The 15,894-nt window shown below is 41.3% G+C and overlaps 1 protein-coding gene across 2 annotated transcripts; it reads left to right on the forward strand.

Annotated features, from left to right (window-relative positions):
• Window positions 1-751: 751 nt before the first annotated feature.
• Window positions 752-14,174, forward strand: b3galt2 (UDP-Gal:betaGlcNAc beta 1,3-galactosyltransferase, polypeptide 2). Of its 2 annotated transcripts, none has more exons than XM_061779937.1 (2): window positions 752-1,359; window positions 12,039-14,174. In XM_061779937.1, the coding sequence occupies exon 2, from the start codon at window positions 12,490-12,492 to the stop codon at window positions 13,804-13,806; it is 1,317 nt and encodes a 438-aa protein (XP_061635921.1). In that variant the 5' UTR covers window positions 752-1,359; window positions 12,039-12,489; the 3' UTR covers window positions 13,807-14,174. The 2 variants fall into 2 exon arrangements, with proteins under 2 accessions (XP_061635921.1, XP_061635920.1); XM_061779936.1 differs by having other exon boundaries at window positions 752-1,338.
• The last annotated feature ends 1,720 nt before the right edge of the window (window positions 14,175-15,894 follow it).

Consider the following 15,894-nt stretch of genomic DNA (forward strand, 5'->3'; position numbering starts at 1 on the left):
TTGTTTATTTATCCTTTTTTTTTTTTTTTTTAATTGTGCAGTTGTCTCAGCGGTGTTCAACAAAGAGCACAGCGTCTGTTAATCCGGCTGTTAACAGACAACAACTGGCCACCATGCTTTCACAAGAGTTAAATCCCCTTTTTCAATCCACAGAGAGGGGAGCCTGCATGGTGACTGGTTTGGGATGAGGTTGAAGGGGCAGGAAATATGCTGCATTCACTTGAACCGGGAAAAGTGGAAGGCGTAATTGTCAGTTGAAAATACGTATTCAAGTTCACGGGAAAATAATCAATTTCCACGATCAGAATGGAAAGAGGTCGCAATAATAAGTCATACAATGGTGCTAGATTCACGGGGGCTGAAAAGAAGAATGTGCAGATTTGTCATGAAGGTAATAAGAACAATGATAGTATTTACAATATTTGGTGAATGGTTAAACGGGCAAAAACCGATTCTGAAATAATTCATTTAGGTACACATCAATGGAGTCCTGAAAAAGCAAGTTAAATCAAATAGTATTCGCCATGAATACATTCTAATAGAGAGATGATGCACACTACACATATGAAACATAAGATGACAAATGGCGGTAGCGTCAATGTATGTAGAAATGGGTCCAATTTTCCAAGTGCAACGACTCGACCATCGTGACTCGAACGTCAACATTAAATAGCTGTTTGTTTTCCCCACACTCGCTGAACACAGCACGACCATCGCTCTAGGTCACGTGAGACGCTGAGCTAAAAATGCCGTGACGTGCGAGAGTTCCGTCAGTGGAGCGGTGTCTGCCATCCAGCCTACCCGGGCCAGCGGCTGCATTACCCGCCGAGAAATACCGACTGCGGTCGGTCCGAGGCAGACGAGCGAGGATGCGGACGATGAAAGAAGAAGAAGAAGAAGACAGCACGGGCGGTAGGGAGAACATATTGTTTTCCCACAGATACAGAGAAGCGTGATAAGACACTTAGGGTTCTATTGTTCGAGGAAATTGTTTTTTCTCCACCCGCGCCGCTGCGTCTCTCTTTGTGTGTGTTTCAAAATGACCCGAAGCAACTTGGACAAGAGCAGGAACCAACCGCGAGGAGAGCCCCTCATTTAGCTGCGGTGTACGCCGGAGACCGGGAGAGGGAGGAGTGGCAGCAAGAGGGGGCGGGGGGCTCCGAAAACCCGCAGGGTTGAAGATTCCGTGGAGATGGCCGAGAGCGAGAGGGCGTAACACGTCACGCGGGGACTGACCAAAGCGTTGCGGGGATGTGGGCTAAAAGGAGCAGGGTTCGCAGCCAGCCCATTGCAGCCTTGACACAAGCGAGCAGCGTCGACCCCGAGGGAAGAGAGGAGGTACGCCACACTGCACATCTCGTGAGTCCTCCACATCCACATCCTCATCATTTATTTAGCCGTCCCCACCCACTTCTCTCGACTCTCACACGCAGCCGTCATCCCCGCACAGGCAGCTTTGACTATCAATCCATTCGCACATCTGCGCATCCCTTACATCACATCAAGCGTTTATTTCCTGGCGTTCAACCAGGTGATCGGTTGGCTTTTCTTATCATCGTCCCAGCCCATACAACTGTGGCAGTTTACACGGATCCTAGTGCACAAATGTTTTACTTCCAAGTTATAGTGAGTGGGAAGCAAGTTCTTGGCAGTTCCTTCACATATCACCAAATGTATTCTGTGTTAATTTGCAAATGATCAAGTTCAGAAAAAAAAAAAAAAAACACTCTTGGCCCTGGAGTTTCTGGATGCTCTCACAGGTATTTGGCAGCGAATCATGCATATGAATTGCTGCCAACAGCGGAGGTAGACCATAAAAAGGAATAAAGGGGGCAGATTATGAAAAACGGACTTCAATTGATTCCATACTTGGGCCTTTCAAATGCCTATCCGCCCGTCAAGATGAAAATTACAGAACTGTAATTCTTTGTCTGAAAACAGGCAGTTTAGATTTTGGGCTGATTGAGATTTCATAATGGAACTCATTTGCATACACAGAGGGGTTCCTCAGTTTCGGGGCGGTACCGGCACCTATCACAAGAAGGCATGCTGAGTTACTGCTGTCGTTAATTGTTTTTCATTTGATTGTTTTAGATGTGTTGCATGGGAGTGTTTTTCATACAAATATTGACTGTAATGAAGTTAGTATTACATTGTGTCGCATTACATTTATGTATGACATCAATTAGCGCCAGATGGGGGGAAAAAAAAGAAACAAATGTGTTTTAACATAATAACATTCATAAATCAGTCAACATTTCTTACACTAGGTAATTTTTGGATTCGTGTTTGTTGGTTACTGAGCAAGTTATTATATTTTTGTTCTTATAACTTTAAACATAACACTAAATATAAAGGGGTGGCACATATCAGATAAAGATCGAGGACATTAATTTGACCTTTTGGAGCGAAGTGGTGCAGTGACACAGCCAAAGCAGTAGAGGGCCCCACTTTGCAATGTAGATTGTCATTGTTTTGGTGTAATAATGTTTTATAATTTTTATTTATTATTATTTTTTTTTAGTCCAGGTGGATTGACAGTTTTAAGCTTGTTCGGCCCCATGGATGTCTTGTGTTTTACTGACTTTCAAATGCAAATACATGTTTTTGTTAATCGTGGGCCAATATTTAATGTGGGCATATTATGGAAAATTGCTTGTAATAGTTAAGTCCCTGGAATGCTTGCCAACCAAGCATATCTTTATTTTCTGCCTACTTCTGAAAAAGTGTCATTCTGCACTTCCGCTCCACTGTTACGTTAACATTGGGGCCAATTTACACAATAAACGCCCCCACAGTGGCTTCACCCATGACATAATCAACTTGCTTGGGCGAGGATCCAGAGCCATTTTTAAGCATAGGCAGCAGTGCAGCCGCTGGACTAAATTGTCTGAAATCTGGGGCATAATCGTGTAGAGACACCAGAATCTAGTAGCCTATATGAATAAAATGTAGTGTAAATATGAATATAATAAGTCCTAGAAAGTACAATTTTTTTGTGTAAACTGATGAATTTTGTGTGCTTCCATAAGTGTCACATGTTGAATGTCACAAATTATTAGCATGATATGATTGCACAATATTAGACACAAAAGGTGGGAGTGTGTTATATTGTGTTGCGCGAGCGTACTTCCGAGAATGGCAGGCAGGACGGACCACAGGTACCGCCCCTTCTGGCACGACGATTATAGCTGGCTTAGATTAGGTTGTTATGAGCGATGAGATCTTGGCAGGCATTTACCCCTTACACATCACTTCCACTGGTTCCAGAGGTTGGCCTCAGACAAACTGGCTCCCCAATCTGTTAACCTTACTTTTATTGGCTGAGATGCTCCAGACCACACAAGAAAAATGTCTACCGTATTGTCATAGAAGGCCTTCAAAGTCCCATTTTAACCAAGAGCTACAGTTCATCTGACACTGTGCTACAGTTGGAGCTATAAAGACTAGTTTTATTTTATGGCATCATTACTTGTAACAACTACATGAAAAGCAAACCATAATACAGTGTAAAGAGATGAGAAACACAGTACAGTAACAAAGAACAAACAATGGAGGATTTCCACAATGTTTAATATAAGAAGAGCACCAAACGGTTTTGAAACAAACTCTTGTACAGTCACTTTTTAATAGCCTACTAAATTGCATACCAGACCAAACTGAACTGCATTGCTCAATGCAAACAAATCCCCCTTCACTCAAAAAGACACAACTAAAGGCACAGTGTAGGCTGTTATCGTCTCTATGTCAGCACAGTGGATGTCTGCCGATGTCGGTAGGTTGACTATTCCTTAGGAAATCCGAGCCCAGCTCCTTTTTCTTTTCAAAGTGTTGATCTGGAGACAGTGCCAATGGCACTGGTCCAAAAATCCTGCATCAATTGTCTGTACTCTCTGGCGTCTTCGCCTGACGTGAGGCCAACAATTGCCGAGCTGTCACCTTGTCCAAATAATTGAGGATACTGTATCTCATATACTCCCCCTTGAAAACAGAGGGAAAATATGTGTATACTGCCTTATTTTAATGTTCAATATATATTTACAGTATGTCCAAGGGCAAACCCTTTTCTTTCTTTTGGGGGGGGAACATTTCAATTTACATGGAAGGTTCAAAACGCCAGCCACCTTGATGTCGGAGCAATCCGACTACCATCCAGTCAAATAAGTCATGAGAGAGAAAATGCTGTAAGGAGAAACTGCCAAGGCCACCCCTCGTTTTGACATTATACTCTTTTTGTGCATTGCAGGTGTAATGGCTATCTAAAAGTTGTTATTACTTTAAGAGCCTGGTGAGCAAACCCTTAGGAGAGGGTTCCTTGGAAGATTTGTTTTATGACAAGCCGAGTCGGCATGGCCTGAAGGAAAAAAAAAAAAAAGTAAATTCTGAAAATCCTTCTCAAGCCATGGCACAACACAAACATAATAAACCAATTTTTCTTTCCAGTATAAGTATATTTCTTTAGAATTACGCCTGTTCTTTGTCGTACAATTTTTACTGTTTTGGACAAAACATGGACAATTGCGGGCAAAATCAGCCCTTGTAGCTAAAAACAGAGGTCGTACATTGTCAGTGAAACACAAGCTAAATCGCTGAAGATGTAAACATAAAGCACAGAGAAATGGAGGCAGAACCCTTCTATGTTGGACTCAGATAGAGGTGTGCTGTGGCTGAACCTAACGCGAACTGTGTATGTAAACAAATAATTTTGACAAAGAGGATTTGCTGTGTTGAGAGCGTGAAATTCACTCTGTCATAATCCTAATTCGATGTATGTTTAGCTGCACAGTGTGAGCATTCAGAAAATTAATAATCTCTCCATTTCACTGTGTGCAGTGTTGCTTACATGTATTTTATAGGACTGTAAAACAGCACAGTCTAGAGCCTTAGGTACAAGGGTGCATCTGGTTCTGTAACATGGGCAACTCTGCCATCGACTGCCTTCCTTGTTGCTCCCTGTTGCTTTGGTTTAGTTAACGTTTTAAAAAAATATATATCTTTCAGTAATTCCATGACTAAAGTTGATCGCGCCTTCTTCGGTTACAAAGCACAAAAGACAAAGAATAGCCTATTTCCAATTTCCTCGGAAATATATGGATATCAGACAAACATGACCAACCTCTTGCTTCGAAATGGAAAATGTGAGCGTGAGCGATAGTGAAATGAGAAAAGTACGTAATGTATTTACATGTATTTTATAGGACTGTAAAACAGCACAGTGTAGAGCCTTAGGTACAAGGGTGCATCTGGTTCTGTAACATGGGCAACTCTGCCATCGACTGCCTTCCTTGTTGCTCCCTGTTGCTTTGGTTTAGTTAACGTTTTAAAAAATATATATCTTTCAGTAATTCCATGACTAAAGTTGATCGCGCCTTCTTCGGTTACAAAGCACAAAAGACAAAGAATAGCCTATTTCCAATTTCCTCGGAAATATATGGATATCAGACAGACATGACCAACCTCTTGCTTCGAAATGGAAAATGTGAGCGTGAGAGATAGTGAAATGAGAAAAGTACGTAATTCCAAGTTGTTGCTGTTCTAATTTTTCTATGGAAATGTTTTGAAGTATAACAAACTAAACGTGAAAGATACGGGGCACAACGTTGTTTTACTGATGTGTTGGAGTATTCCAGTTACCTGCATGAGAAGGATATAACACTGCAGAGCTGCCAACCTACTGTATAAAAATTCCCCTTTTTTCTTAAATTTGTCTGAATTTCCATATTTTCAAACTTTTTTCAAGAACATTACTGTGGGACAGTCATAATCGTAATCGTTAATAAATTATGGCTTCAATATGTCATTTTGATGTTTTTATTACATCAAACCTTGTGATGGCGGATGTAGTTGCAGCCTGAATCACAGTAGCAATATATGAGATTTCGATGTGCCATCATCAAAAATATCTTTGTGTCTGGATTCATTCGCCTTTGACAATGCTTGTCTATCAAAAGTCTTAAGTCCATTAAATCACATTAATCAGATCTCAAACATCAAAATTAAAACTCAGCACTCTATTTTGCAAAGAAACTAATAACATTGCTGATCTATTGAATTGGATAGTTTATGTATGGACAATAGTTTTGGTTTCTATTTGGTGCAATGTACTTCTTGTACATCTTCCCTTGCATGTGATTTATATTAATATGTTTATATTTCCTACATCCGCCATTGCTGCTGAAAAGATGCAAATTTCCCCACTGTGGGACTAATAAAAGATTCTTATATTACAAATATTTGTCATTAATAATATACTTTTAACCTGCCCATGTTGTGTGGGCGTGTATTTTATGTTTAGTATATCTCTAAACACATTAATTGGCCTGTTATTTTGTTGTTCAAAGTTTGTTACTCTCCGTGAAAACGCGGTTCCCACCAGATCTATGTAACAATTGTACTGTATCGCCAAATCACTTAGATTATTATTATTTTTGTGTGTGACTGCATGACACAATAGCTTAGCAATTAGCATGGCTTTGACATCGTCTTCGCCTATCCACTCCTCGTCCTCCCTTCGTGACACTTGTGAGAAGCATGGTAAAAAGTGTAACTTATTCGCTACCATGATCAGACTTACAATGTGTTAGCACTGGACGCAAAGAGAACTTTCGCCTCATGGCTTGGCAGCCTGGGGGCATAATCAAATAGCGTGCACCAAGCAACTGTTCACTATGGATGCTGGATCTTTTATTTTTTTTCCAATATCCAGAACGATCAGTGTTACGGCCGTAACGAGTCGACGTTCAGTGATTTCCGTAACAAAATATGGATGTCCCGTAAAATTTGGGAGCTCTGAATACTGGATTAGAAACTGTACTCAATGTGATGAAATTGATTTTTACATCACTACAAACTACAATCACTAAATTGGCTTGGTGTGTGTAGAATGAACAGACTTGTATGATCAGAGTGCTTCACGCACATAGGAGTGTCAATATTATTGAACAAAATAATTGCACGTTGCCCTTTTAGTGAGATACTGCAGTAGCAGATATGTTACTGTGACCATAAAATATGTGTTGAACCGAATTTGACGTAAAACATGTCATTACAGTATCTTCGTTCTCATCGTGGAGATTTGACATTGATGGAGTTCAGGGTGAGTGTGGAACCTTGCAGAGAACTGTTCCGTCAATCAGTAACACCTAGTTGTCAAGTCTACCTTCTACCACTGTACTAAATTTCATGAATATATCAATACAATTTTACGAAAATTTGGTTTGTGTGCTTGCATTGTTGTACATACGCCACAATCCAGTCTGTTGCCCTTATAGAGGCATTGGTGGACATTTAGGACCAATCAATAACTTTGCTAACTCATGACACACTTTTTTTGTTACTAAGGACACGTACATTAATGAATGAACATTATTTTAAAAAAGTGCATACGCGGGACTTGGATTTGTGAATGAGGTCCGTGTCGGCATCATGGGGGGCATTCGCGCGAAAATCCCCCTCAAATGAGTTACCGCGCTTCCACTGCCCCCGCCCACTGCAGTGTAGCCTTTTCATACCTAACTTCAAATATATTTTTGAATATATGTGTAAATCGATTTCTTTTAGCCACTAACAGTGAGATAGATTATAAGCAAAATGGTTGGTGATATACAGTACATATGGTTACATCACTTCCTATGAAAGTACTGTAATGTATACGCTTTTGATCGCCACGCCAAGTGATACGTGAGGTGACTGCCTTCAAACTTGGCCTAACATTTGGCACGTCCACGGGTAATGTGCAAGAATTCATTCTCCACTCCGAGACACACGTTTTCAGACCAAAAGACCACATTTCCATAAAATAAAAGACCCAGGTAGCTCAGCTGGTGTTTGAGAGATCTAACCTTAAACTCACTTCTGTCGTATGAGTAGAAAATACAAGCAAATATTTCTATATACAATAACTAAGATCACTAAATTATGTCTGAATTGTGCTGACTGACTGACTTGTACTATTTATTTAAAAAAAAAAAAAAAGAAAAGAGACGTTTAAGATTGTTTAATAAAAGTAACTCTAACATCTTACATGAGTGAATACCCACACATGAAGGAGATGCAATTGTCGTGGAAAATATAGTGAATCACAAAGATGACCTCAGTTTTACCAAATTAAGGTCATATCCTCATTGCTATTCTCCAAGCTTTCATTACAGATTTGAGGAGGCAAACGAGGTTGAGAATTCATGACGCAAGGAAACTAAAATGAAAAATGTTGATTTGCTCGACTCAATTAGTTTCAAATTACAGTATAATACAGTTTAAACAGATGTAGTCATGGGAAAACAGAAATGTGTCTGATGTAGTCATGGGGAAACAAATGTGTGGTCCTTGTATGTCACTACTCTTACTCTAGCACTACAGAATCACTGCTTTTGATTTGTGCTAGTGTGAGTAATTGGATTGCAAAAAAGTGACAGTAATGGAAGTCAAATGAATGAATTTACATAACAGTAGATGTGCAGGAGGGTTTACAATACAATTCACTAGAAAAAAAAGTAAAAGTGGGTGTCTGATCTTGTAGTGAAAATAGGTTTAAAAAAAACACTCATCTGCTGTGTGTTTGTGTGGGCGGGTGGTTAGATGTGTATTTATGCCTAGATCAGCCTTTGGGATTTTACCCCCGATATTGGCCTGATTAGGTATCGCAGCCGACTTCCCATATTGGGCTGACATATTTTGTCGGGAACGACAAAAATTCTTGTGGTGCGACACAATCCACGACCAACGATTTTTCCCTACGATAGCCCTATGACGCCAAAATGAAAATTCTAGCAAGTTAGATTTTGGGGGATTTTGTCCATGAAGTGTGATATATTAGCAACAAACTCTCCAACAGCGCACCTTGATGTCGACCAATAGGATTGCGTATTGTGACCGGCTTATCGCCTCCCGTTCTTGCCGTTATCAACATACTCGCGCGCCGTTGTCAACCTTTATTGACGCGCACAAGCCAATGTTTACCGAAGCTTTAGAGCAGGGGTGTCAAACAAATTTTTGTCGCAGGCCACATTGTAGTGACGGTTTCCCTCAGAGGGCCGTTATGACTGTGAAACCATAAAAATCTTAAATCACTTCATCATTTTTTTTTTTGTCCTGTTCGGCTGTAACAGGACATCACCTCATCATATTATTACACCCGAAATTTATAAACTAGTTTTGGAATCAGAAATCAAGGGTAATGGGTTTTTCAACTATTGTTCATATTTGGTAACACAAAAATGCTTGCAATTTCTCAATGTTATTTGTGAAATATGACAATTTGAAATCTTGGTACAGATTTTAACAAGATTCATGGAAGTTGGCACACATGATTTGCCTTCGCGGGCCACATAAAATCATGTGGCGGGCCGGATCTGGCCCCCGGGCCTTGAGTTTGACATCCGACAGTGTTTGATTTGATAAGATAAAGCCCAGTGATCGTAAAAAACGGCATACGGTGATATCGTGATAAATGTCGTGTAGTGTTGCCACTACCTGCCTGAGAAACGGCAAGATTTGATGGCAGCAGTCTGACATAGTGCAATCGGAAAGACCAAATTTATCTTGTAGTCTGATGCAGGCATTAGGTCTTGCATGTGTGGCTATTGCATGTTTAGACTTATTAAAAGCTCAATATATTAGATATTCATTTAGGTGGCACTAGAATCTCTCAAGCCCTGGATGTTTACTATATGAGGTGTGATAACCTTTAAAACAAAGCTGTGTCATTATTTGGTCATGTCTTATTGAGTGCGCACAATGGCGATGAACAATTCATCATTTTCCTTGCAAGTTGTCATAATGATTGAGCAAACACAACTCCCCCGGCCAAACACACACACGCACACACACACACACACACACACACAAACTGTCAAAACCAACAGACAGACATAAATCCTGAATCTCAAGACAAACCAAACCAAAGCTGCCGAAATAAAAAAAACAGCTGATGTACTGACTCTTACATTAGCTTGCCTGGCAAGCGGACCTAAGTACCTTTCTTTGTGTTTATAAGAAGACAGTTGTACAGTCGGCTTCTTTGTTTTTTGTTCTGGTTGGAACTATTTGTGTTCATTTGTAAATGGTTTTCACAATATTAGATGACTGCCCAGGTTGTCTGATGATACCAATCTGCGAATCAAATGCAACACCTGTCTGATGACGCGTCACCTGTTCATTAGGCTAAGGGACAGCTACAGTCAGTTTTGATTGACAATTAATTGAACAAGCTCACAATTATGGCTCGGTGTGTGTAGCCAGCACCGTAGAGTGTGGTTGTAGCTTTCTATTAAGATGTCCAGTTTAGAATCAGCTCCTTGGGATTGACTTCCATCATTTTCCTTATTTAGCAATACATAAGGGCAAAATGTTAGAAATGGCTCTCATTAGAATGAATATAGTTCCTCCCCAATGCTACTGTAACTTCGATAATTAATATATTTTCTATTAGTACCTCTGTATCAATCGAAACCAAACATTGTTACCTTAACAAAGACATTTGAGCATTTGATACAGCTCTTGAGTGGAAATTCAAACTTGATATTTTGATACACAACCATGTGAGTTAATCACCGCAGTCAATTTCTGTCAGTCTCAGTGAGACTTCGGCACACGTCGACATTATTTTTGATGCACTCCTCATGAACAAACTGGTCACGTTTAAAGGGTGCCTTCTCCCAACTGCATGTTTCATGTTCTTCTTGATATTTTTAGTAGGCTTTAGAGCAGGACTTATAAAAAGCCATTTGCCATAAAGCTCCAGTTTTGCTCATTTGTCCAAATGACATTTTCCCAGAAGATTTTGGCTTGTCAACATTCCAATGTCATGTTTTTGTAACCTTTGTAGGTTTACTTTGGCAGACGGGTACCAACAATGTGAGAACATGATTGTCATTATGTTACAAAAGATTGAATCTTTTCATGTCGCATGTCAATAGTAGTATATATACTGTATGTACAGATGTGCCTATTATATATTCCTGCTTGCGGTTGCAACCTGGGCAGTCTGGATGGTCTCATTGAGACAGGTAGGCAGTGTTGATAATCTTAAGGTGACTGGCACGGGAAGATTGTTATCGCCACAGGCTGGCACTGGCTTTAGCTCCACTGCCTGCCGGACCCTGAAAACTCATTCTGACAGATGTCGCTGCAAACCTGCAATTTAAACTTACACCCAAGGCATTAAGCTGAATAATGACATGCATGAATGACCATACCATGTGCAGCAAACACATCATATTTATTAAGTCCTTTGAAATTGTACTTTTGTACTGTGATGCCATTTTTAAATTCGGTTATAACTATAATTTTATGCCAAAAAATAACTTGTAAATGTGCTTATTTAGTATTACTCTCTGATGTATTCTAAAAATACTGTATGTGCTTTTCTGTATCTCCACTACGAGGCAGAATTCTGGCTGTGGCTTTTTCCGCCATACATGCGGATCATTTAATCCACAGCAATTATTTCATTTCTAATAGTCCCAATATCCATCCATCCATCCATCCATCCATTTTCTGTCCCGCTTTTCCTCACTAGGCTCGCAGGCGTGCTGGAGCCTATCCCAGCTATCATCGGGCGAGAGGCGGGGTACACCCTGAACTGGTCGCCAGTCAATCACAGGGCACATAGAAACAAACAGCCATGCACACTCACATCCCAATATACAGTATTTTGCAATTGTTATGTTCCTTCTTCTCACTAAGCAACATCCCATGAGTCTTGTTGTGTTCTCCGCCCACATCCACTCAAAGCTGTTACAACACTGCCATATTGATGGCGCTTCTCTTTTTTAACATGTTCAATTAGATCATCCGAGAGCCATTTACAATTGTAGGCTACACAGAAGCCCACAATATGGGAGTTTTGTGGGGATGAAATTAGAATTGCATTAAGGGTGTCAAAGCAAATCACAAAAACAATGAAAGTGTGGGAAATAAGTAGAATCCTCTCCAGAAGCAGAATTAGACAATTAATATGCAATTTGGTATAAGTGAACATAAAGTGCTCCCAATCTAATGCCAAACTTATGTTTGTTGTTGCTGTGTTTACTTTTCAGACTCGAGGAAGTGACCATTATCATATCCTGAATGAGGCAAGACATAGAACATGATGTGCTCATCTAAAGTTCCAAAGAGAAATCTCTAAAGTCTCCAGAAGAAATCATTAGTCATTACTCAGTGCCACCAGGAGCGCATTTAACCTCCATCCATCCATTTTCTGAGCCGCTTCTCCTCACTAGGGTCGCGGGCGTGCTGGAGCCTATCCCAGCTGTCATCGGGCAGGAGGCGGGGTACACCCTGAACTGGTTGCCAGCCAATCGCAAGGCAGCATTTAACCTGCGCTATGTGAAATTCCAAAGACTCCAACCAGACATTGTACTTCATCTGTCAGCTCCAAACAACTTTTACTTTTTGCAACCACATGTTTGAGGTGACTGCATGTGACTGCCGCCGCCGCCCATTCTCGAGCAGCAGCTGCAGCAGCCCCCTGCAACCCCGAGCTGCACCATGCAGTGGAGACGGCGTCATTGCTGTCCCATCAAGATGACGTGGACCGCCAAGCGCTCACTATTTCGGACCCATGTGGCAGGCCTCCTGTCACTGGCGCTGCTCTTCACCCTCTTCTCATTTTTCAGTCGGCAGGACTGGCTGCCTGGCCGTACCGGGCCACGGGAAAACCCTCTGGCCTACGCTGTCAGGGGTTTCCGCAATTCCAGAGGGGAAGCCAACCAGAGTAGCTACCTTAGGAGCCTTTGGCGGGAGACGGGTTTTGTAGCATCAAAGCCTCTGTTCAATCTTAGTTCTCAGCAGGTAGAAGAGGCAGGAGGAGGACTTGGTGGAGGAGGAGGCGTCCGAATGGCTGTAATGGGACTTGGAGACTCCATGAGTGCCAACAACAGTTTACAGAAGGAGATGGGTGTGGGAGGGAGGCTCAGTGCTCAGCCTTACCGTTACATCCTGAACCAGCCTTTCAAGTGCAGCGACAGCACACCATTCCTCGTCCTACTCATTGCTGCTGAACCAGGCCAGGCTGATGCTCGTAATGCCATCCGGCAAACGTGGGGCAATGACAGCGTAGCAATGGGGCTGGGCTTCGTACGTCTCTTCCTGCTCGGCATGGGAAAGAGCTCGGACACCTTCCTTCAGAGCACCATTGAGGAGGAGAGCCGCGTTTACCGTGACATAATCCAGCAAGAATACCAGGACACATATTACAACCTGACGATCAAAACTTTAATGGCCATGAACTGGGTGGCTACATATTGCCCACGCGCCTCTTATGTGATGAAGACAGACAGCGACATGTTTGTCAATACAGAGTATCTCATTCAGAAGCTGCTTAAGCCCGAGCTGCCTCCCAAGCAGAGATACTTCACAGGCTATCTGATGAGAGGCTACGCACCAAACCGAAATAAGGACAGCAAGTGGTACATGCCGCCAGAGCTGTACCCAAGTGAGCGTTACCCGACATTCTGCTCTGGCACAGGGTATGTGTTCTCAGGGGACATGGCAGAACTCATCTACCAGGCCTCACTCAGCATCCGCAGGCTTCACCTTGAGGATGTTTATGTGGGAATATGCCTTGCAAAGTTGCGCATAGACCCAACTCCACCTCCCAATGAATTTCTCTTTAACCACTGGAGGGTCTCTTACTCCAGTTGTAAGTACAGCCACCTTATCACATCCCATCAGTTCCACCCAAATGAACTTATCAAGTATTGGAATCACTTGCAGAGTAACAAGCACAATGCCTGTATAAACTTGGCAAAGGAAAAGAATGGCAGGTACAGGCACCGAAGGTTCCATGGAGAGCGGCCTCCTTGATAACTTGTACTTAAGAGATGTGTGCATCCTAATCCTGATGCAGGACTTTTTTGACCTCAGCACAACTCATTATACAGTATAGGGAAAGCACATTGTTTTTGGTATTGTGTACATTCGATGTTTTGAACTTTTGTTTCTTTTTTTTTAGAGCGAAATGTCAAGTATTGTATACATATACTTCTACAAGTATTCTACATCTGTGATATGGAGCATGGGGACTGAAAGCTTGTAGAGTATTCCACACAGATATCCAATTAAAGCTTCAAAAGACACCAATGTGTTTACACAGACAAAGGGAAATGTATTGTATATGTATTTTGTTGAAAGTTATACTACCTAAATATGAATGAAAATATCTTTGGCGTTGACCACTTCGTCTGACATCTTTCTGTGTTTCCGTCAGTGTTTAATTTCCAGTTTCATTAAATACCACAAATTCAAAAGGTTTATCTGCCATATCCTGTATTTTATCTAAGAAAATAAACGTGAAAGTATAAAGATGACTGATATTTTTTCCTTTGAAGCTTTATATTGAGTATAATGAGTACAATTGACTGCAGTTAAGTAAATGCGATATGGACCAGCAAATGGTTAAATGTACTGAATTCATCCATCCATTATCTATACCCCTTATCCTGTCTAGGGTCACGGGGAGCTGGCTCATATCACATCTAACGGGAAAAAGGTTTTACTACATCCTTGACTAGTCAGTAGTATACAGTATATACAAACACAGCAGTTAGTACTGATAATTCAATTATCATTTCAGTAGATTAATGCATTTGAATGGTTCAGAAAACCCATCCATCCATTTTCTGAGCCGCATCTCCTCACTAGCATCGCGGGTGTGCTGAAGCCTATCCCAGCTATCATCGGGCAGAAGGCGGGGTACACCCTGAACTGGTTGCCAGCCAATCGCAGGGCACATATAAACAAACAACCATTCGCACTCACATTCACACCTACGGGTAATTTAGAGTTGTCAATAAACCTACCATGCATGTTTTTTGGGATGTGGGAGGAAACCGGAGTGCCCGGAGAAAACCCACGCAGGCACGGGGAGAACATGCAAACTCCACACAGCCGGGGGCAGGGATTGAACCCTGGTCCTCAGAACTGTGAGGCAGACGCTCTAACCAGTCGAACACCATGCCGCAGTTCACAAAGTGAGATAGTGAGATAAATACTAAGGCACTCTGTGAACATCAGTCTTTAAATAGTAACATCAAAACCTTTCTTTTAATAGTGATATAAATATCAGTCATCTTTTTCTGTGCAGGAAAGGCTAATTTGGAATTGTGCCATATTGCTTTAGAGTGGATAAAAAAAATATAATTCTACACACCCCTGTTCAAATGCCAGGTTTTTGTGATAAATAGATCAAAATAATACTTAACTTTTCCCTCCATTAATGTGACCTATAACCTGGACAACTCTTGAAAACAAAATGTAATATTTTGGTGGAAATATAAATATCTGAGAGGTGTTGTGGTTGATATTGTGTGCACACCCTCATTATCTATGGATGTGCCTGTGTTCACCATTAACCAATCACATTTAAACTCATGTTAAATGGGAGTCAGCTCACACCTGCCATAATTTTAAGTAATAATTTTCCTGACTTTTTTTTTTTTTAAAGTAAGCTCCAGCTAAGGAAAAACAGCCCCAAAGCATGATGCTGCTGCCACCATGCTTGACTGTAGGTATGATGTTCTTTTGGTGATGAGCAGTGTTGTGTTTACACCAAACATAACATCAAACATACCTTTTGCATTTGTGGCCAAATAGTTCAGCCTTTGTTTCATCGGTCCATAGCAAGTTTTCCTGCATGCATTTGGGAGACAGAATTCAGGTGAGTGTACCGCAACATCATCAGACTTTTAAACACAAAAATGTTGGACCCCCCCTTCTCTTGATGTTAAAACACCCATGATAATAAAAATAATAATGACTCATACCAAGGTATTTATTAATCCGATGGCTGAGTAATGAATTAAATCATTGAACCATCCATCCATCCATTTTCTACTGCTTATCCGAGGTCGGGTCGCGGGGGCAGTAGCTTTAGCAGGGACGCCCAGACTTCCC

This window comes from Phyllopteryx taeniolatus, chromosome 7 (genome assembly GCF_024500385.1).
Source record: "Phyllopteryx taeniolatus isolate TA_2022b chromosome 7, UOR_Ptae_1.2, whole genome shotgun sequence".
Lineage (NCBI taxonomy): Eukaryota > Metazoa > Chordata > Actinopteri > Syngnathiformes > Syngnathidae > Phyllopteryx > Phyllopteryx taeniolatus.